The sequence below is a fragment of the Aythya ferina genome, assembly GCF_964211825.1.
Source record: "Aythya ferina genome assembly, chromosome: 20".
NCBI lineage: Eukaryota > Metazoa > Chordata > Aves > Anseriformes > Anatidae > Aythya > Aythya ferina.
This window is the reverse complement of record NC_140318.1, coordinates 9,976,546-9,997,530: the sequence shown is the minus strand read 5'-3', so window position 1 is coordinate 9,997,530 and position 20,985 is coordinate 9,976,546. Positions and strand designations below refer to the sequence as shown.

At 54.4% G+C, this 20,985-nt stretch overlaps 1 protein-coding gene and 2 long non-coding RNA genes across 10 annotated transcripts; 2 read left to right on the top strand and 1 right to left on the bottom strand.

Moving 5' to 3' along the window:
• Nucleotides 1–2,375: 2,375 nt before the first annotated feature.
• On the bottom strand, nucleotides 2,376–5,949 carry LOC311421601. The gene is made up of 3 exons (XR_014684920.1): nucleotides 5,837–5,949; nucleotides 5,138–5,202; nucleotides 2,376–2,508 (listed from the first exon to the last, which is right to left on the bottom strand). It is a non-coding gene; the product is annotated as an uncharacterized lncRNA (long non-coding RNA).
• On the top strand, nucleotides 2,505–12,431 carry TOR4A (torsin family 4 member A). Of its 8 annotated transcripts, none has more exons than XM_084493639.1 (2): nucleotides 2,505–2,647; nucleotides 9,353–12,431. In XM_084493639.1, the coding sequence occupies exon 2, from the start codon at nucleotides 9,393–9,395 to the stop codon at nucleotides 11,124–11,126; it is 1,734 nt and encodes a 577-aa protein (XP_084349765.1). In that variant the 5' UTR covers nucleotides 2,505–2,647; nucleotides 9,353–9,392; the 3' UTR covers nucleotides 11,127–12,431. The 8 variants fall into 8 exon arrangements, with proteins under 8 accessions (XP_084349765.1, XP_084349767.1, XP_084349764.1 ...); XM_084493641.1 differs by lacking the exon at nucleotides 2,505–2,647 and adding an exon at nucleotides 4,200–4,274; XM_084493638.1 differs by lacking the exon at nucleotides 2,505–2,647 and adding an exon at nucleotides 6,030–6,171.
• A 159-nt stretch (nucleotides 12,432–12,590) lies between these two features.
• On the top strand, nucleotides 12,591–19,776 carry LOC311421600. The gene is made up of 2 exons (XR_014684919.1): nucleotides 12,591–15,101; nucleotides 17,629–19,776. It is a non-coding gene; the product is annotated as an uncharacterized lncRNA (long non-coding RNA).
• The last annotated feature ends 1,209 nt before the right edge of the window (nucleotides 19,777–20,985 follow it).

Genomic DNA, 20,985 nt, shown 5'->3' with positions numbered 1-20,985 from the left:
CAGGCAGGCTGTAACCCTGGCTGCTCTGCTGTGGGTCCAGGTACTTGAGAGACACTTAGAGCAGATAAAACGACCTGTATTGAACATCCAGCCTTGTCTTTCTTACTTGTATTAAAGGCCTGTAAGTCCCCCAGTGTGGGCACCCTTAGTGCTGCTGTGGGCTCTCAGCTTATCTCCCTCTTGTGCACATTTGCAGCTCTTCCTCTGTGGGTGAGAGCATGTCTTGTGGCACTTTGCTCCAGGCTCATGGTCTCGTGGCACTAGGAGCTGGTTAACATGTTTTATTACTGAGCTTCAAACGTTCCCTGTGCTCTAGGGGCTGTTGATAACTAAATAAAACCCTCAAAACCCCTACGATCAGGCTGCACCAGGGGTTTCTCTCCCTCTTACAGAGGGGAACAAAAGCCCCATGTTCTCCTCTCAGGCAGCTAGAGCTGTTTTGGGGGTGCAAGTTTTGGCAGTTTGAAGCAAAGCCTTGAGATGCCCTGGGGGCTGTCCTGCAAGCCCCCTGCTCTTCCCCAAGTGGGCAAATCCCAGCCGGGAAAGCCCTGGGACCACCCCATGCCCTGGTCAGAGGCTGTCTTGTGGTGATCCTCTGTGTCCCGGCCAGCAGATGAGGATGTTCCTTGATGACTTGGACTATCCCTGGTCCAACGCTTCTTGCCACTCAGAGGACAGACAGCAGGATGTCCTGGGTCTCTTGCTCTGGGTGACAGCCGTTGCTGATGGGCAGGGCTTTGCCCCCTGCCACCCCAGTAGCTGTGCTCAGGTACGTTGGAAAACCGAGCAGGGTTTGGCTCAGCTGGTGGTGGTGCTGCTGCACCTGGGGCACTTGAGGCTGTTTTGGTTCCTGAAGCTGAACAAGTGCTGCCCACAAATCCTGCTTTTACTCTCAGATGTGTTACCTGGGGTGGAGAAGCTGAGAAGCCCTCAACTCCAGAGGCACAACCTTTGGGGTTGTGCCTGTCTGTGGCCTGGGGACAGCGGGGACAGCTGGCAGGCAGGATGGGTGGCAGGAGGGTGGGTGCCTTCTGCAGGGCTGTGCTGCAACCCGATGAAGGGGAGGGTGATGTTTGGGACCTGGGGCAGTGCAGGTAGTGGAGTAGGTGCTGGGTTCATGGAGCTGAGGGTTGGTGGCCCAAAGGGGGACATGGGGAGGACACTTTGGGCCACTGTGACTGTGGGCTGTAGGTAGCTTGGCTTTGGGTGCATATGTGGTGCTGCAAGGAGCAGGAGCCCCGAGCAGGGCAGGAAAATTTGTTTTTAACAGCAAATGCACGGGACATTACTCCAGGTAAAGCCAAGAAGGATAGATGGTGGCTAAGTCCCAAATGGCAGCAGGCAGGGAGGGAAATCAGTGCCCAAACATGCCAGGAGCAAGCGTGGAGCCCAGCAGGCCCTGGTAGGACACCCTGCTGGACTTGTCCTTGTTTGGGGCCGCCAGGGGAGTGGGATGGCCAGGACATGGTGTGGGATGTCCCTGGGAGCTGCACCCAGGACCCACAGGACAAGGACACGAGACAAAACTTTGTTGAGCCCCAGGCTTTGGCCTCTGCTTCCCATGCTGTGCTCCTGGAGTAGGTTCCTGGTTTTGGATGCAGGGGACACTTTCTTCCCTGCAGAAAATGCCTCCCAGGGACTTTTCCACATTCTCTTGAACACCACTTGGCTCCTAGAGCCTTTTGTCACCTCTGGCTCAGCTCTCTGCCCCCTGAATAACTGAAAGCAGCCCCCAGGCACCTGGGCTGCATCCCAACCCACGTGCCCTGGCAAGGTGAGAGGGTATATGGCATGAGCATCCCATGGCAGGTACCTATTTTCTATATGGGCTGTAGGAGCAGAGGCTGTGTTTCACACCTTCTCATCTTTCTTCTGATTCTATTTGGTTTGTTTGATGGATTGCTTTTGGGAAAGAGAGGCATCTGAGCAAATGGAAGCAGCAGCAGCCAGGCAGTGGCTGCATCGGGTGCATTCGCAATGGTTCTGAACGCCAAACATCTGGATGCTCCGTGGCTGGGACGGGGAGGGCAGACATACTTCGGTCACACGAGATCAAAGAAGCCACCAGCTTTGCAGCGGGGCTGTCCCCAGCCACCACCAGCGATGGAGCAAGAGCTGGCAGCTGGGGCTCAAAAGCAGCTGCAAGCACTGCCGGGGCTGGTTGTGTTTTGCTGATAGCCACAAAAAAAAATGTTTCTCGATTGGCGTGCGTGTGACACGGGGCACAGGGGGCCCTTCCCAGCCTGCACGGTGCTGCGGCGGAGCTCAGCACGGGACGAGTAGCCTGCCCCAACCCGACCCCGATGAGTTTGCTGGGGCAGGAGCTGCACCCGTCCCCGCCACGTCCCTGACTCAGAGCCACGGGGCGAGTTTTGCTGCGGTAGGTTCAAAGTGCTGCAGTAGGAAAAACTCCGGTTTAATGAGCGCTTCAGCTGCGATGGAACGTCAAGGGCTTCAAGTTAATTGAAACAAGCCAGGGAGGGAATTTTTCAGCCTGAGCTGAGGAAGCTAGAAAAAAAAAAAAAAAAAGAAAAACAAATCAGGGCGATTGGCTCATCCCTGCGCTGTGCAATGGGAGCGCTCCGGCCAGCGGAGGAGACGCCGCATCCCGACCAGACCCCGGCTCAGGCCATGCTGGGAGCACCAGGTACGTGCCCGTTGCAAATCGCTTCTGCTGGCAGAGGAAAGAAAGAAAAATGTAAAGCCTGAAAACTCGTATTGATCCTTCTTTCCTCCTTAGGTGCTTAGAAATGGCTTCAGTCCCTCTGTGGCGCTTTATAAATGTCCTTGCTGCAGAACATAAACTATTTTGGCGAATGCTCGTTTACACAGGGAAGTGCTAAGATCACTTTATTTATCACCGCTTGCGAAACAAGACATTATTTATGTTATCGGGGGGATGCGAGCAATGTGATGGTGCTTGGGTAACGTGGGAGGGATTGCTGGGGCCACTCACCGCTCCCCGTACTTTCCAATTTTTTTTCCTATTTTTTTTCACCCCTGGACTTCCACATTTTTACTCATGCAAAAAGCTCCCGGTGCCTCCCCCGCTTGCTGTCCCTGCATGGCTGGGACCTTCCTGGCCTGGCTGCAGCATTCCTGTGACACCACCGAGCCTGGCACGTGAGGGGCTGAAGCTGCCACGGCCGCTTTGCTTGGTTTTTTCCTTTTCTCATTGTTTTAGCGAGGTAGGGATATAGCTCCGCTCAAGGAGAGACAGGGGCTTCAAACTGGCGTTTAAGAGTTTTAATCTGGACTGGTCTGCTCTGAGTTTCTTTAAAAAGAAACTGGGTGGAAATCTTTGCTCTGCTGCGAGAAGCGTGGTGGCAATCATTTACCTTGCTCTATTTATAAACTGTTTAGAAAGCCCACCATAAACCAAGCAGGATGCCTCTTCCCTACAAGGGACATTCCGCAGCCCACACGTAAACTGTTTGGGTTACTCAGGACACGTTAAACCAGGGCTGCTTACGAAAGTTGGAAATTTTTGCTAACAGTGAAACAGGGAACAGCACGGAGCTGGGGCCAGCTCAGTGGCCCCAGGGCCACATCCTGCCCGGGCAGCCTCTAATCAGCATTTCTGCTGCGTGGTTTTGCACTGAGCTTGCTGCAATTTGTGCTTTTGGCCAAAACACTGGGTTTTGAGATGCTCCCACCCTGCTGTACCCACAGTGGGAAGGATTACAAAATCCTTTTTTTTTTTTTTTTTTTTTTTTTTGGGGTTGCAGCACCGGCCGCCTCCCATGGCCCGAGTATTTCCCAGGAGCATGGGAGCTGCATCCTGGGCGCTCCTCAGCCCCTGGCAGCACCCTCAGCCCCAGCTGCACCTGGGGATTCATTTCCCTCACGCTGGGGCAGGATTTGCATGCGCCCGGCTTACAGATGCCACAACGTGGAGGAAAACAGCAAAGTTGGTGTGAAAGCAAAGGCAGAAACGGGAACGTGCGGGTGCCCCAAAGCGGTGTGCTGGGTACCAACAGGAGGGGTGGGGGACCCACTTGTGTGCTTACCCATGGGTGATGGGCACCCCATCATTTCCCCTGGGCTTTTTCACCCCTTTAATCCTCGGGGGGCCCTGGCTGGGGCCGAGCTGTGGGAGAGGCTGTGTTTGGGCAGGATTTGCATTCCTGGCCCTGCAGGAAGGGCCGCAGCAGCGCCCGCCGCCGTTGCTCTCGGTTCCCCGTGTGGGCCCCGCGAGCGGCCGCTTCCTTCCCGGGGGGGCCCAGGCTGGGGCGGGCAGGGAGCGAGGGCAGGGGGCTCGCAGGTGCCCTGAGGTGAGTGAGGGGCTTGGGAGGGGAGGGGGCTGCCCCCAACACCCAGCCCCGCTCTGCCAACCTGCATGACCCCCATACCTACAGCCCCCACACTGCGCTGCCCCAAAGCAAGTGCATGCCCCCCCCACACTGCTCCCCACAAGAGTTCCCAAATTCTCTGCCTCCCCCTGCACTGCCCGACACCCCTACTTGTTCCCCCACTGCGTGCCCCTCATTGCACTGCCTGCACATGGGTCCCCCAATGTGTTGTCCCCCCCCAGCACGTCCATCTGCCCCCAGCTTCGGTGGGATGTATGCACCCCACAACACCACCAGGGGAGCATCCCTCGGTGCTTTTGCCCTCCTCTCACTCTCCTGCAGTGTTCTGGGGGCTTCCTGCTCCCCTGAGCCACGCGCTGGGGATGCTTCACTCCTCTCCTGAATTATTGCAGCCCATTTTTTCTTGGGCTGCTGATGTTCCCTAACAGCCTTCAGGCGGTGGCTGGAAGCCTCCTGCCCTCCTAATTGCTGCTTTTAATGAAGTGGGAAATATTGCCTTTTTTTTTTTTTTTTTTTTTTTTGATGGTGTTCAGCCATGCTGAGCTCTGCTGGGGAGAAGCTCCCCCATTGCAAACCTCTGAATTAACCAGAAAATGCCTCTTTTTCCATCTGTGAGCGTGGCAACTCCTGAAATGCCCACCCCAGCTCCTCCGGAGGGGACGTTGCTGTGGCTGCCACCCCAGGCACCGAGCCCCTGTGCCTTCATGATGCTGAAATCCCCACACTGACAAGGATTTGTTAGGCAAATCCCCCTGGCTGCAGCAGAGGTGCGTTCAGCAGCCCCATGCAGGCTTGTAAAAGTTTTATGATTATTTTTTTCCCACCTATTTTCGGTCCTGGGCAGCTGCTCTTGCGGGACCAGGTTTCAACTCCTTCTGTCCACTTTCCCCTGGGGATTCATCCAGAAAAAAAAAAAAAAAAAAAAAAAAAAAGATTTTGAAAGAGTGCCCAGGTATGGCTTTGGGGCTGGGCAGGCATTGCTGGGCAGTTGGTGCTGGCTTTTGGGAAAAGCCCAGCGGGGCCATGCAAGCACAGGTGAGAGTGTGGGGCTGGCAGGGCAGATGCCTGGGGGGGACGAGCTGCAGGTGCAGCAGCCTCTGCACAACCAGGGCTGCAAAACCCCACTGCTTTTTGTCTCTCCCTTAATGCTGTCAGTGGAATAAGCCATTTGGGGGGAGTTTTTGCATGGGGCTGAGCTCAATCAAGTCCCCTCTGCAGTGGTCATGGGTGCTATAAAGGGGATAAAGGCATCAGCAGTGATGGGGGGGCAAAGCTCCTGTACTGCAAGACCCAGAAGACACAAACCAATGCCTCCCAGCTCACTGTTTTTGGCAGACTCACTATTTTTTTATGGACTCACTCCTTCCTGGTTTCACCCTCTGGCTTTGCCCCAAGCTGCACCGATAACCCCCGAGCACACCGCAACCGCTGTAACCTCTCCGGTGCTGGGCTGGGGTTAATCACACCCCACAGGGTGGGGATGTTTTGCCCAAACTCAGGGCTCTCGAGGCTGATGAGCTCACCTTGGAACCCCATCCACGCTCGGCAGCCTTCGCACTCCTTCGCACGAAGCGGCTGCACCGGGTGCTGAGCAAGAGAAGGGCGAAAACGGAGCGGCCGGCAGAGCAGAAGGAAGTGCCGCCGGGGCCACTCCTCCGCGCCATTTCCTCCCTGCGCCTGGGTTTTTATACGGATGCAAGGGGCAGCGCGGGCGGCCGGCCCGTCTGAGGCCTCTGCCTGGGCTGGGGTGACCGAAGGGGAGCGCCGGCGGCCGGCCCCGAGGAGAGGCTGCGGGTCCCTGCGCTCCATCCGGCCCCGGCCCCTGCATGCCCTGCAGCCTCGCACGCACCGAGCTCCGGTTGGTGAAAGCCTGGGGTAGGGTGGACAGCTGGCTTTTGGGGCGTCACAGGTGGGTTTTGCATTGCTGCCACCTTCGTGCGGTGTTTTGGGAGACAGCGAGCACGTGCGTGCCCTGAGACACAAAGAGGTTTTGGGGTATGCTCCCAGGCTGGCCCCACGGTGCAGCGATTTGGGTGGCATGGCAATTTGGGTGGCATGGTGATTTGGGTGGCACGGCGATTTGGGTGGCATGGTGATTTGGGTGGCACAGTGAGTTGGGCGGCATAGCAGTTTGGGCAGCACAGAGTTTTGGGCATCTCAGACTTCCCAAAGAGCCAGGGTTTCCGCTCCTGGCCCTTTTGTCCTTGACTCTCTGCATGGGGCCCTTTTGCTCACATTTCCCCCGGAAATGTTTGGTAGCAGATGGAGGTGGTTGATTTCAGCACGATGGGGGTGGGCAATCATCCCTTGGGGTTTTCCAGCTGTTCCCTATTTCCCAGCAGCTTCACCGGCCCCACTTCTCCCCTTCTGCTGCCCAAACTGCCGGGCTCGGGGTGCTGCTCCCTGGGTGCTCAGAGCCGCAGGGACCTGGCCCCACAGGCTGGGTCAGGCTGAGCTGGAGCAGGGCGAGAGATGGCTTCAAGGACTGAGGGAAAGCTGGTGGAGGAGATTTGGAGCTTCCTCCAGAATGTTTCCAAACTCAATCCCTTCCGTAGGACTGGAGCAGTTGTGGGGAAGCGACTAGCGGTGTTTGCACGAGCACTGGGGATGCCACAGATCCCATTGCTGATGCTTTTGCTTATTATTTTCACCAGACATCCTAGTAGGGTACTGAAGGCACGTCTCCACATGCTGCCACGGCTGCCTTCCCCGTCCCTGTTGAGCAAGCAGGGGCCACTCTTACAAAATTCGAGTCCTCAATAACAGCAGGTATTAGGCCCTGACTCATGGTATTAGCAGGATTATTTTATGCATGACTGGACGTAGTCGTTGCTGGAGATGGGGCTTGGTGCCTCCACCCAGCCTCCTCCAGCTCAGCACGGAGGCTTTGCCATCCCATGCTGGGGGACGGATGGCTGCTCGGGCTGTCGGCTGCTGGGGAAGGGGCCTGGGGACCCCTGGGCTCCAGTCGTGGGCACGGTGGTGGCAGTCGTGGAGCCACACAGCACTTTGGCCAGGGCTGCAGGCAGCAGTGGGGCAGCACATTGCGACCCTGCAGCACCCATTGGGGTGTGTTTGGGATGTGGCACTGCTCCTCACATTATCGCTCTGCTCCCCGAACCCTCGCATTTCCACATCCCTCTGTACCTACAGGGATGAGAAAACTTTGTGTGTGTGTGGTAGCATGGAGGGGGGTCTGCCCCCAGGCAAAGCTCCATGGTGCAGGGCTGCTCCCAGCAGCTTTTGGGATGGCCACGCCAAGGAGCCTTGTGGGCAGCGCATGGGCAAAGACCAAATGAGTTGGGGAGAAGCAAGCGTGTGGCCCCGGGGTGGTGTGGGGACAGCTCGGGAACCCCAGCAGTGGCCCCCAGCCCTGCTGGCCCCACCGCCACTGCACTTCCTTGCAGGAATCTTGCCTGGCTGGTTTTATGGCAGGGCACAGCCAAATCCTGCGCAGGGTCAGCAATTAGCGCTCAGGGCTAATTGCTGCACGGCAGCAGCTCGCACAGCCATTAGCGCACGGTGAGCTGCCTGCCCTGGCCCAGTTCCCACAAGGAGCCGAGTGCCGGGTTCGGGCACAGCTTCCCTGATGTAAAAACCCTCGCCCGAGCATGACATGTTGCAGGTTGGCACCTTCCTGCTGCGCTGCGGCGAGCGAGCACCGAGCCCTACGGCGGCCACCTCTTCCCCCCAGGCGCGAGGCTTTTGCCAGGGGCTGGGGCTGATTTTCCAGGTGGCCGATGGAAGCAGCTCTGCTCGCCTTGCCCGTCCCCGCTTCCTGCTCGTGGGCTTGGCGATGTCACCGCAGCCAACTGTCCCCTTGCGTCAGTGCTGGTGCGGTCTGGAGGCGGCGGGGAAATGCCCTCCCACCGTGACACAGCTCTGCCGGCAGCATCTTCGTGCAGGGCAGGGAGCGAGCTGGCACTGGCGCTGCTGCACGTGGAGGTGGCTGTGTCCAGACCCGAAGTCCTGCTTCATACCCCGGGGTTTCCCCGGCAGTTCTGTGCTCCCCTCGTCGTGTCCCGCTGCCGGAGCGCATCCTCTTCCTCCCTGCTCACCGACCGAGGTTTGTCTGTGCATTCCCCATGCAGCTGTAATTTTGGGGGGATGCTCACGGCCCTGTGCTCCCCTGGGGTTTCATGTGGGAAGTGGGGCAGCGAAGGATGGGGGACAGGGGGGTGATGGGGCTGTGGGACAGCCCCACTCAGCTCCCCGTGGCAGCCTGCAAAGCCTCAGCACAGCTGAGAATGATCACCCCCAGGGCAGTCGCCGTGCCACAACCCGTGCCTGGGCTTTTTGGCAGCAAGTTGTCCCATGCACACTTCCACACCCTGAAAGATCTCCGTGGTGGACAGGGAAACGTTTCCTTATGGGGGTGTGTGTACGTGCGTGTGTGCATACACTGGGGTGGAGGTGTGGTTTTTGTGTGCTGCTCCTGCCTGGCAGATGTTAGGGAAATCAGAGGGGGCAGCTCTGGTTCAGGGCAGGGTCTGCCTGCCTGTGGTCCTGCTGCTTCATCAGCTGGGCCCAGGCTCCATCCACCAGCACCTGTCTGCCCTCCAGGAGTCAACATCTGGGCACACTGGGGGGTTGTATGGTGGCATAATGACATTTTGGTGGCATAATGATTAATTCTCTGTTCCTTTCCTAGTCGTGCTTACTGTAGCTTTTGTTTTTTTTTTGGTCTCTGTCAAGGACTGAGCTGATGCACTCCTGGCAGCACACGTCATGGATTCTGACCCAGCCAGCTCCGAGCTTTCCTTCTGTGTGTGAGGCCAGGGTTATCTTCTGGGAGAGGCATTGATTTGCATTTATTTACACTGAAGTTCACCTGTAGCCTTGTGTGTCTGGGAGGTCTTCCAGAAAGTTAGCTGAGGTCTGAAAGTCTCCCTCTGCCACCCTCCTGTGGCTGATGGCTACACATAATTGCTCTGCTTGTAAGACAGTGCGATAGCTTCCTCATTTGGCTGCTATTAGCCACTTTCTGATCTTACATAGATTGATTTTATATTGTCCTTTTTTTTTTTTTTTTCTTTTAGCAAAAAAGATGATGTGAATGTGCTGTAAGAACCAAGTGAGATGGATGGAGAGCTGTCCTGTGAGAAGGTGGATGGAGAAATGCCGGCTGACATGGGGGATGTGGGAGGAGAGATGCCAAGCGCTGAGAGTGATACAAAAGGAGAGATGTCCAGTGCTGAGAGCAATGTGAAAGTAGAGATGTCCAGTGCCGAGAGCACTGCAAAAGGAGAGATGTCCAGTGCTGAGAGTGATGCGAAAGGAGAGATGTCCAGCACTGAGAGCGATGTGAAAGGAGAGAGGTCCTGTGCCAACAGTGATGCAAAAGGAGAGATGTCCAGCACTGAGAACAATTCGAAAGTAGAGATGCCCAGTGCTGAAAGCAATGCAGAAGAAGAGGCCCCTTGTGCTGAGGGCAGTGTGGAAGGAGTGATGCCCTGCACAGACAGTGACGGGGAGGGAGAGATGCCCTGTGCTGAGACTGATGCAAGAGGAGAGGCAATGTACTATGAAAGTGATGAGGAAGAAGGGCCTGATGCTGAAAACCCTGACTCTTCAAAGAAAATCTCTTTTATTTCTTCTCCCTTGCGGGCAATTGTCCGCCTTCGACGGCGATACCGGGTGCAAAAGAAAAGCCGTCTGCATTTAGAGCTCCCCCGAGAAAAATCGTCAGAGCATGTCCACACGCGGCTGCTCCAGAGGCAGTTTTCCCTGACCCGATCCAGCCTGTACGGCTCCTCCATGTCCTTCTTTAATCAGAGTGGCTTTGAAACGTCACAGTACTTCACCTTTGACACATCTGTGGAGCAGCGTTCAATGAACAAATCCAGGCGGAAAAAGAAACGAAGAAAATCACGGATAGTCCTGTATCCAGATAAAACAAAAAGATACCTTCCAACAGAGGAGAAGAGCAATGCGAAACGCTGCCTCCTCTTGCTCATTGTCATTATCTTCTTCCAGATTCTCAATGCTATAGAGAACCTGGATGACAATCTCCAAAAATACGACCTCGATGGTTTAGAGAAAACAATGCACCGGGAAGTATTTGGGCAGAAGGTTGCTGTGGAAAGTATTATGGAACTGCTGAAAGACTATCTGGCTACCCACATACACAACAAGCCTCTAGTAATTTCTTTAAATGGCCCAACAGGGGTTGGGAAGAGTCACGTTGGCTGGCTGCTGGCCAAACATTTTCGTTCAGTCATGGACAATGACTTCGTGCTTCAGTACTTTGTTATGCATCACTGCCCAAACGGTGTGGCTCCTCTTACTTGTGAAATAGATTTGTCTAAGAAAATTTCTGACATGGTTACAAGAGCAGAAATAGAAGAGAAAATACCATTGTTTATTCTGGATGAGGTTGAGCTCATGTCCCCAGTCCTGCTGGATACTCTCAGCCGATTCTTTGAACCCAATCAAACCAACGAGTTCCTGAATGCCATCTACATCTTAATAAGCAACATAGGAGGTGGCGAAATAACCCAGTTTGTTATCCAGAATGCATCTGCTGAGCTTCTGCGTCAGCAGAGGGGAGCTGAAGAGCTGCTGAGAGTTGTCCAGCCTGTGCTGATCCATACCCACCCTCTCTGGAAGTCTGCAGATGTCATCCCCTTCATTCTCCTGGAGAAGAGCCACGTCATCAACTGCTTCCTAGAGGAGATGAGGAGGGAAGGGCTGTATCCTGACCAGGACCACGTTGAGAATTTAGCCAGCCAGCTCAGTTACTACACTACAGGCGACAAGCAGTACTCCAGGATGGGCTGCAAGCAGGTCGTGGCCAAAGTCAACCTGCTGTAGAGACTCACTGCGGAGACTGAACCCTGTGCTCAGGATTTACGAAATTCTGGGCTTACAGAGGAGTGTTACGGCAGACTGTGGTCCAGGTGGCCTCCTGCCACCTGCTCAGAGGCTGCCCTGGTCGAGGCAGTGGGACGGCAGCCTGAGCTCCTCTGCAGCACGATCGCTCTTCTTCAGATGCCTCACTCATTCCTGCTGTGCTGTGAACAAGGCACGGTCAACAAAGCCCAAGCATCCTCCCAGTAATTTGGAGATGCTTTGTTTGTTCCTCACGTGCTCATTCAGGATACTGGTCATTAAGGAGTTGTGAGATGAGAACAGATGTTTTGGGGAACAAGCCAAAGGGAAGGAACCATGACCCATTTGGGTTTGCTGTCTCGGTAGCACAGGGAGCTGTATCTCGCTCCTTCTCCAGGCTCAGTCTTCACCCCTTCGCTCTTCTTGATCCTGGCTGGTGTTGTGCAAGCCAGGTGGCTCTGCAGAACAGAGGCAATGCTGCCAGCATTGGGGATGCCTTGAGAATGGAGAATTTGTGGCCCCTCAGCCCTAAATGCCTGGGCAGTCAGAGCTCTGCCTTCTCCATCTCCTACGTGACCGCACGCTCCTGAGGTTGCTTTGTGTTCTTGGACTGGTTCCTGAGCTGTTGCTCGGCTGAGCTCATACCTGAGCTCACCTTTGGCACCTCCAGTGAGGTTTCTGCCCTGCGAGTCTGTCTGGGCTCGCCTTGAAGACTGCTTGGCTGTGCCAGCCAGGGCAGAAAGCACTGCTGGAGTGGTTGGGGTCTGGTGCAGGCAACTTGTCCTGAGAGCTCTTCTGCTTTTTGCTCCTGGGTACACTTCACCGTGCTCATTATCTAGAAAGCCCAAAATAGCAACTGACAGATATTAAGCAACACACACTGGAAAAGACAATTTGGGCTGTCTGGGCCAAGGGCGGCGAGGTCCTGGGCCCGTTCCTAGTGCTGCAAGGCCAAAAAGAGGTTCTGTGCCACTGAGACCTGGTGGAGAGCATGTGGCCTGGAAGCTCCTCAGGAAGAGCACAGGTCCTTGTTTTGAGCAGGCAAACGGAGCAGGTATTTATGGCATTGCTTTTTCAGGTTTTGGTTTTGTGCCCAGATCCCCTTCTACAGTTTGCTGTGAATTATCGTATACATAATCCTGTGGATGTTTGCACTGGTTGGTTGATTTGCCTCTTTCTAACTGTTGGTATTCAAAGATGTCCATCACAAACTCCTGCTTCCAGAGCTATTGTCAGGAATAAATACAAACTGTCCTGAATAAAATCACTCAAAGTACTTTTCCTCTATTTCACTGAAATGTGGTTTTCCTCTGAATTTTCTCTTCTGCATCAATGCAGCTGACTCAGACTGGGAGCAAAGGCTGCAGCTTTGCTGAGTGCTTTTTGCAGACCACCTCGACGCAGCGTGCGCAGCTCCTGGGGTTTGCCTGTGGTAAGCCAAATGCCCCAAAACACACAGTGCAGCAGCACTGAAAGCTGGGTGCTGCACGGCTCCTCCACCCTATGGAGCTGCCTGGGGGAGCATGAGGTCGGAGACCGTGCAAATGGGCCCTTGGCTGAGACAATGCGAGGCTGGGAAGCCTGTGCGTGGCTTCTCCTCTTGCAGCTGCCCAGTGGAGAAACCTTTTTCTCCTGCAGAATTGCCTGTGAGAGCAGCTGGGCAGGGAGTCCACAGGGCTGGTTGCATGGCTTAGGGGAAGGGCTCTGAATGAAGCTGAGCCACCCTCTAGATACAAGTGCAAGAGGGCTGATCTCCACAAAAAGTGACGTGTGTGAGCTGGTTTCCATAGCTTAGTAAGATTTTACCACCAGCACTGTTAATGTGTTTTTATCCTGGATAAGAAACAACACAAGGACCAGATTCCCTCCCCATCCAGCTGGGAGAGGGACAGAGGTTATTTCTGTTTTCTTCTGCCACGGTCTCCCTCTTCTGGGAGGAACTCAAAGCTGAAGAGTGTAACGGGAGGGGTCAGCATCACCCACACTGCCTGCACTTGGGAGCGGAAAACGTGACCAGTGGCTATCGTGTCGTGCTCCAGGGTGCTGCTGAAGCAGGCACCCATGGGCATTGGATTGCAGATGGCTTCTGTGGTGGTGTCAGGACAAGCAGCAGTGCTGCCTTCACTGAGTGCAAAGCAGTCCTGGCTCTGCTGAGCACAAGGCATGAGGTACACTCGTGCATTTAACGAACTGCCAAGGCTTTTGCTTCTTGTGAAGCTCCTCTGAGAAGGAGGCACAGCTTTCTGCTGCATGAAGGGCGGCTTGGGGACCACCTCAGTGCTGAAGAGCCAGTGCTGGACATGTGCTGGCCCTCCCCCTGCGCCCAGCACTCCTGGCAGCCTCCACCTCTGGAGGCCTTTGTTGGAAAGCATGGGCACCTCCAGGCTAGAGAGATGACTTTCCCTGCTGGATGACTCTCCAGGCTGTTCCCAGGACTGGGATCCCAACTCAGACAACTTCTCCAGGTTGTCCCAAGTCCCAAGAGCTGGTTGTCCCAAGGTTGTCCCAAGAGCTGCTCCTCTGAATCACCAGAGCTGCTCCTACACCCACCTGGCACCAAAATGCTGGGTGACAGGTCTGGATCTAGCAGTAAAAATCTCCTCTGGTGAAGCTTGAATGTGATGACCAAAGAGCGGTGGCTTGTCTTTAGTCCTCTTCTGTCTCGAATACTCCTGAAACAGGACCCAGGGTGCTCCCAGAGAGATTTCTCTCCATGGCTGTGGCTGAGGTGCTGTATTTATTTATTTATTGGTTTCATGTAGATGAACCTCTGCGTTCCCAGGGACCTGTTCTCCACTTTTCTCCCCTGACCCTTTTTCTCCTCCTAAATGAGCCGCACAGCTCAGTGCAGCCACGTCATACTGGCCCCTGTTCCTCTTAATATCTTTGTTATAGTCAAAAGTTGTGGAAATATGGCTCTGTAGGAGATCCCACTAGGGATAAAGACACTGATGACAGCTGCACCTCTGTCCTGTGCTTTCATCAGCTCCACAGGTGAAAGGTGGCTGCTCTAAACGTGGGAGCCACCGTATATATTTGGTGTAGGTGTGGCTGGGATGGCATCCTGTGTTGGCAAAAGGAGGCAAGAGCTGTTGTTCAGCCAGAAACACCTCCTTGTTGAATTTGGAGCTGTGTTTTGCTGTGGGCACAGCACCACGTTTGGCCCCGAAGCAAGGCATCGCTGGCTCAGTAATTAAGGCAGCTCTAGGAGAACTACTCCCCATCATGGGCTGGTGGGTGCTCGTGGGGACTCTGCACCCTGAAGCCAGAGCTATTTTGGGGCTGAATTCTCTTTTAGCATTTACCATGGGGAGAGGGCAGAGTGATACCAGATATGTGATGGTGAGGATGTGGAAACCGCTGCTGTTGCTGCCTGTGGAAGAGGCAAAGGATAAAGGAGGGTAAAAGTAAACATGAAATGGTTCATCCATCTTGCCCAGCACTGAAGGTATGACCACGTTGGCCTGGTCAGTTTTGGGCTCAGATCAGGGATGGGGATCCCCATGGCCCCTGGGCACAGGCTGCTTCACCACCACGCATGGCACTGTCAGACCACAGCCATGGCAGCTCCAGGAGCATCTTCCAATATCACAGACACACCTAATTAATTGGAAGCTATTAGATCACCAGCAGGGCCTGCCCTGACCAGCCACACCCCATGCCAAGTCACCCCCAAATCCTATAAAAGCGCAGCTGAGACATCAGTCCCTGCGGGAGCTGTGTCGGAGGAGCACTGGGGCCCACCTCAGCACCGTGCCTGGCTCAGCTTGCAGCCCGACATCCTCAGCTCGTCGCCATGGACCAGCCCAGCACGACCTTGAGCCCTGGGCTGACTTCCCAGCTTCAGCCCGGCCCCAGCTCGGCACCATGGTGCTGCTGGATCTGGGCTCTTGGTTCACTCTGGGCTCTCAGCTGGACCCAGCCACCATCTCGGGCCTGCCCTGGTGGCCCATGCAGGTACTGTGGGGGCCAGGGAAGGCGGGCAGGCCATCAGGCCAAGCACGCAGCTGGTGGGGAGCATGGAAGGGAAGGAAGTGGTCAAGGCACCAACAGCTTTCTCCCCATGGGTGCCTAAAGCTAAAGTGGACGGAGACATCCCTCCCTTTGGGGTCAGCTGTGTCTGGGGTGTGACCCGTGTTGGCAGAACCCCTCCCATTTCCCCAGAGGAACCCCCCAAGGTGGGGGATGCCTTGCCTCAGATACTTTCACCTCCTTCCCTGTCAAAGCAGCTTGGCTTTGGGTGGTGGGGCAAATCCCTGGGACAAATCCCAATGCAGGTTGTGGGCAGCCTGGCTGGGCTCCATGCCCCATCCCAAAGTCATCTCATTTCCCTCCAGGTTCAGGAGATGTCCCTGCCAAGCCGTGCAGGGCACCCCTGTCCCAGGGGTGTCCCCGGCCCCCTCCATGCAGTCTGGGCTCTGGGTGTGTGGTTGGGGTTTTCCCTGCATTTCTCCATGAACGTGGCCCAGCTCCAGCCCGAGGAAGCGGGTGCACGCACACGTTCTGTGTGGGCTCTGAATAACTTCAGCTGCCTCCAGGAGAAGGGGTTTGTGTTCAAGTGTTCCTAAAAAGGAGCTAATTCGAGCTGGCTCCATCCATCAGAGCCTGCCTAAGGCTGCCTCAAGAGGTGGGTGCTGGCTGATGAGGCTGAGCCCCCCCGTTGTGTTTTTTTCACAATGATCCAGTGGTGGTGCTGCACCACAGAAATGTGCCAGCCGTACCAGTTCTCAAGTGCCACCAGTGCCACCAGAGCTGCTCCTCCTGCAGCGTGCACACCCTCGGTGCCACCCAGAGGGACCTTGTCCTTGCTGGCTGGTGCCTGTGGCTGTGATGGCTCCACCAAGAGCTGCAGATGAGGTGTGACATCGGCCTGGAGCACCTGAGCAGTGCTTGCAGACGGATGCAAACTGGGGCACTACTTGTAGGGGGTGTAAGGGCAACAGTGAGGCAGTTCCCACATACGCTAATGGTATGTCCTGCAAAGGGGAAGGGAAAGCTAATGATGAACCCTAGAAGGTTCAATGCTCCAAGGTGAAGTGCTCCCAGTAGTCTTGACTAAAAACTGTAGCTGCAGCCAGGAAAGCAAACTTTGCTCATGTGCTGGGCTGCAGTAGGGGGAAAGAAATTGAGAACAGCTCAGCTGGGGTTTCCCAGCAGCTGTGGGTGATGAAATTCATACGAGGAAATTAATGCAGAGGAAACTGCAACAGCTTGTGAGACTGCACGGAAGTGGGGTGGGATGCCAAGAGGCTGAGGGGGAAGGAGCACCCCCTTAGGAAGGGTGGGAAGGCCCAGGGAAATACAGGAGCAAATACATTAGCAGCAAGCACATAGCAAATAAGGGAGAAGTAACACCCAACATCTTCCAAGTTATGACCCCAGTGTTTAATTTTCTCCTTTATTGGGGTATTTTGGAGAATATCTGTTAGTAGTTGTTATTGGGATGAACTGGAAGGAGCTTTCCAGAGCTGGGTCCCTGTGGGACGCTCTTTGGACGGGCAACCTGGAGTGAGGTCTGGCAGAAGGAGCAGCAGGGGAGGGCAGGAGCGAGCGAGTGCATGTCGCGGGATGGGAGAGTGAAGGGCTGGAAGGAGAACAGCCCTGGGGCATCGCCACGCCAGCAATAACACCATGGGGCTGCGGGAAAGGCAAGCATCCCATTAAAATGTATAAATAGGTGTGTTGCATATACAAGGGATGAAGTAATGCGGGGCTGCGGCTGGTGTGCGGGGGCCTTATTTGGGCACCCTAGAAGGAGGGAGCCTGGGGCTGTGCCGCGCGAGCCATCGTGCCCACAGACATGAACTGTGGCAGGGGAAAAGTTTCAGGTGAAACATGATAAGAGCTTTCAAATATGCAAAAGATGGGAAGGAGACAACGGGGCTCGGTTTGCCAGGCTCTCCTCATGCAGGGCGTGGAGTCAGCTCTGGAGAACGTGGGTTAGGTTAAAGTGCAGGAAAATTGCTGCGGCAGCAGAGCACAAAAATGGGTTGATGAGAGCAGCCACAGAATTGGTGTCATTGAGCCGGGGGATGGAGGAGGATGCTTGAGCAGGGCTTGGCCTTGGTGGGCTCACAGGCTCCTGTTTTGCTTGTCTTCTGTCACCCCTTGGTGCCTGCCAATGGCTCAGCTGTAGCTTTGTCCTGCCCAGCAGACAGGTGATCTCTTTGCAGAGATTGCACCAGTTTATTGTTACACCTCTTTAGTTGGGTGCATTTGGGTTTCTAAAATACCTAGGTTTAGGTGCAAAGTTTCAGGCACCTATATCTGAAAAGGGCCAGGCTGGGGAAGTGTGGTGAGATCAGCAACCTTCCCAAAGGGACTGATTTCCCAAGTGGGGTGAATTAAAGGATTCATGCTCTGGCACTAAGAGCAGAGTATGCAGAGTTAATCATTTAACTAAACCAGGCTAGAACTCCATTTACTTCCCCTCCACTTTTCCTTAACCTTTCAGTTTATTAATAGTTATTGGATATGATTTCAGGGTGTACATGTGGAGCCACCTCAGAGGACTGGCAGCAATGCTGCAGAAGCGGCAGCTCTCTGCTGCGTGGTTCCAGACCCTCTTGCTCCCCGGGTCACTGGGCAGATGCAGAGCTCTGCCATGGGGCTTAGCATCAGCTCCTGCTCCTCCTCCTCCTCCGTGGGGATCGCTGAAAAGAGCTGCTCCTGGCCATGTGCTGGATGAGTGCAGTCTGGGGTTTTCAGTGGATGCTGTTCTGAGTTTATTGACATTGAGCTTCTTGGGTAGCTTTTTATCAGCTGATCCCTGAGGCTGGGATTCAGCTCTCCTAATTATGCATCCTGAGAAAGCAGTGAGTAGGAAGTCCCTGAGCTGGGACTTCCCCAGCCCAGCACCCTGGGAAGAGCCTGTCCCAGAGCCCAGACCTGGGAAGTGCCACCTGGAAACCCTTCCCTGAGCCATGGCTCCTGCTCTGTGCTCCCCAGGCAGGGTCAGGCCCCTGGGGCCATGCGATGCCCATGCAGTGCCCAGGTTATGCCAGTGCAGCTCTGCAATCCTTGATGCAGCAGCCTCAGCATGCTGCTGATGGAAGCCACCAGCACCACATCCCACCCCCGGGTGCCCTGCCATGGTACCCAGCCATCCTCACCCAATATCATCTGCCTAGGACAGCGTGAGTTCCACCAGGCCATCTTGCCCCGCATTCAGCTTTTATTGTTAATCGCGCATTGCCCTACAGGGACTTAACCCTGGGGACAAGCCTGCAGGGACCATAGTCTTCCTCCCACCCATGTGCTCCAGAGTGGGGCACCTCACCAGTTCTCCACAGTTTTTGTTTTCTTCTAACTTTTGGCATTAGCCCCAGCTTTACCAGAAGGAAGAGTCCTCAGAAGCCCATCCTGCGCTGGATCCCAGCACCTGACCCCTGAGAGACATGTGTGCAGTGGGCATTTTTGTGGTCAGCAACTGGTATGTAAAAGGAAAGGTAAATCATTAACCGCAGCTGAAAACCTGTTTTGCCCCTCTCCTGCTCCTGTAACTTGCCATGCCAGCCAAATGCTCTCACTCAAATCAACCCCATGTGGTGGGGTCTTACCTGGTCTTCTAAGAAAAAACAAACGAACAAACAAACAAAAACACAAACCTGGAGGAAGATACTCAGATCTGAATGGTTTTCCTCTTAAACTTCTTAAATAGCAACAGCTGTGTGCAACTACAAAAAGAGTTGCTGACATGACTGTCTGAAATCAGAGGGTGCTTGGTGCCATGTTCCCCCAGCTTCTGTGTTTTCCTAATTCTTAATTTCCCGGTAACTTTTCTGAGGCTGCAACCAAAGGCATGGCATGTACCCTGTGTACCCCTGTTATCTGGTGCAGTTTGGCACTACTACAATTTGGCGTGCTGTTTCTGATATATCACAGCAAACCACCTAGTTCTTCCTGAGATGACTTCATATATTTCTTCCCTGTGGGATGAAGGTTTCTGAGTCATGGGCTTGCTTTGCCTTCATCGGGGTCCTGCCATCTCTCCGGGTGCTGCTGGGGCCTTGGAAAGTCAGTGCTGAGCTTTTGCTTTGAGCGTGAGCTGGTCCTTGGCTTCAAGGTTGTTGCTTATCTCTCCGATGCAAAAAAAGGCTCGTGTGCCTCAGACCTTGGGTTTGTCCCAACTATTTCAGATGATGTAATGAGAGTTTCTGCCCCTCCCTGCAAACTTGCCTAGCACAAACAGCACCGTGATTCTCGGATGTCTTGAGGTCAGAACACAGAACTGAACACTGCGGAACGCCTTGGCCTGACGCGACCCAGTGTCCTCAGCTCGTTCAGTGCTGTGGGCTCCATCTTCAGCTGCAAACAATGCTCCACACCAGTTCTGCCAATCCCATGACCCATGCCAAGGCCTTATGGGTTGCATGCTTATGCCAAGGATCCATCATCTCCACCTCTGAATGCTGATCCTGATGCATCCAAGGCTCATGTTTTTGGCTTTGGTGATCCATTGGTGAAATGCACTGATATCTCTGGATTAGACGGGATGGATAATGTTCAATTCTTTGGATCCAGTTCAACAAAAATTGTTTTTTCATCTCCTTGCACCTGGTGGGCAGAAGATCTGCTTCGTGCAGTGCTGATTCATCTTAGTTCTTCTCATTTGAGGAGGATCCAGTGACCTGCTTGGACAAGCTCACCTGGGAGTTATAAATACATCCTTGTGTAATCATACTCACATGATAAGCTAATGGGTAATGATGATTGCCAATAAGGAGAGGATTTGTCCCTACAGGTTGAGACCCCAATTTCTGGGGCTCGTTTTGAGGTTGGGTTATTACTCACGTTCCTACAGCTGGGTGCTGGGCAGTGCTGGTGAGATGGTGCACGAGAGGTGCAGGATGTGGAACCTCACTGAGAAACCTCTGGGTGATTAATACAAAGTGATGCCGCTGGTGACAGAACTGGGGACAACTTCTGGACAGGCTACATTCCTGGCCACTGGGAGCTGCCCATTACCTGCACCAAGATAAACACAGCTCATGGTGGGACAGGACTGGAAGAAACTACATCGATCTGCCTCTCTGCGTGGGGATGACCCTGGCTGAAACAAGAGGCATTGACTGTACCACCAAACGTTTGATTTGGGCTTTTGACATCCACCATTCAGCCAATGCCCAGGTGCATTTGGTGCCTGGTTTGGGCAGCTGCCTGCACCATGTTGCCCTCTGAGCTGAGTCAAGCAGGCCTGAAGCCCATGTCCCGGCAGCGGGAGGATTCCTTACTAATCCCCAGCCTGACTCATTCGCGTGCGGGGACCAGGGCGGGTCCAAGGGCTCAGGCACCACAGGGCAAAGCAGCAACAACCCCACATGAAAAATACTCTTATCGCGTGCTTCTTCTAAACCACTTGCACGATTTAGGTGCTTCCTGATGATTTTGCAGGGATTTGCACCAGCCGTGGGAGGTAGATCCTTGGCAGAGCTCCCCTGAGCCATTTAGCCATCAGGGGAAGGAAGACCCATTTCACCCCACTCTGACCAGCGCCCATGAGAGGTAATGGCTAAAGAGGCTGCTTGGATGGATTTCTTACCTCTTAGGAGTTGTCCTCCTGTGAACTGACAATGATTAGGTGACTGTGGAAGCAGCAATTTCTGTTTCCTAACCCTCTGTTCTTTGTCTTATAGGGGAAAAATGACCACCAAAAGCCATCAAAGTCTGTCTTTATGCCCCAGTTGTGTCTCAGGTTTAAACACACTCCTGGGCAGTGTAAGTGACTGCCCTCAGGAAGGCATTTTGCAAGTGTCTTGAGGCAAGTCACTGGCTCTGGCATTTGGTTTAAATGGTGTTAGGGTTGATGGCAAAAGCCACAGGTGGTATTGCCTCATGGAGC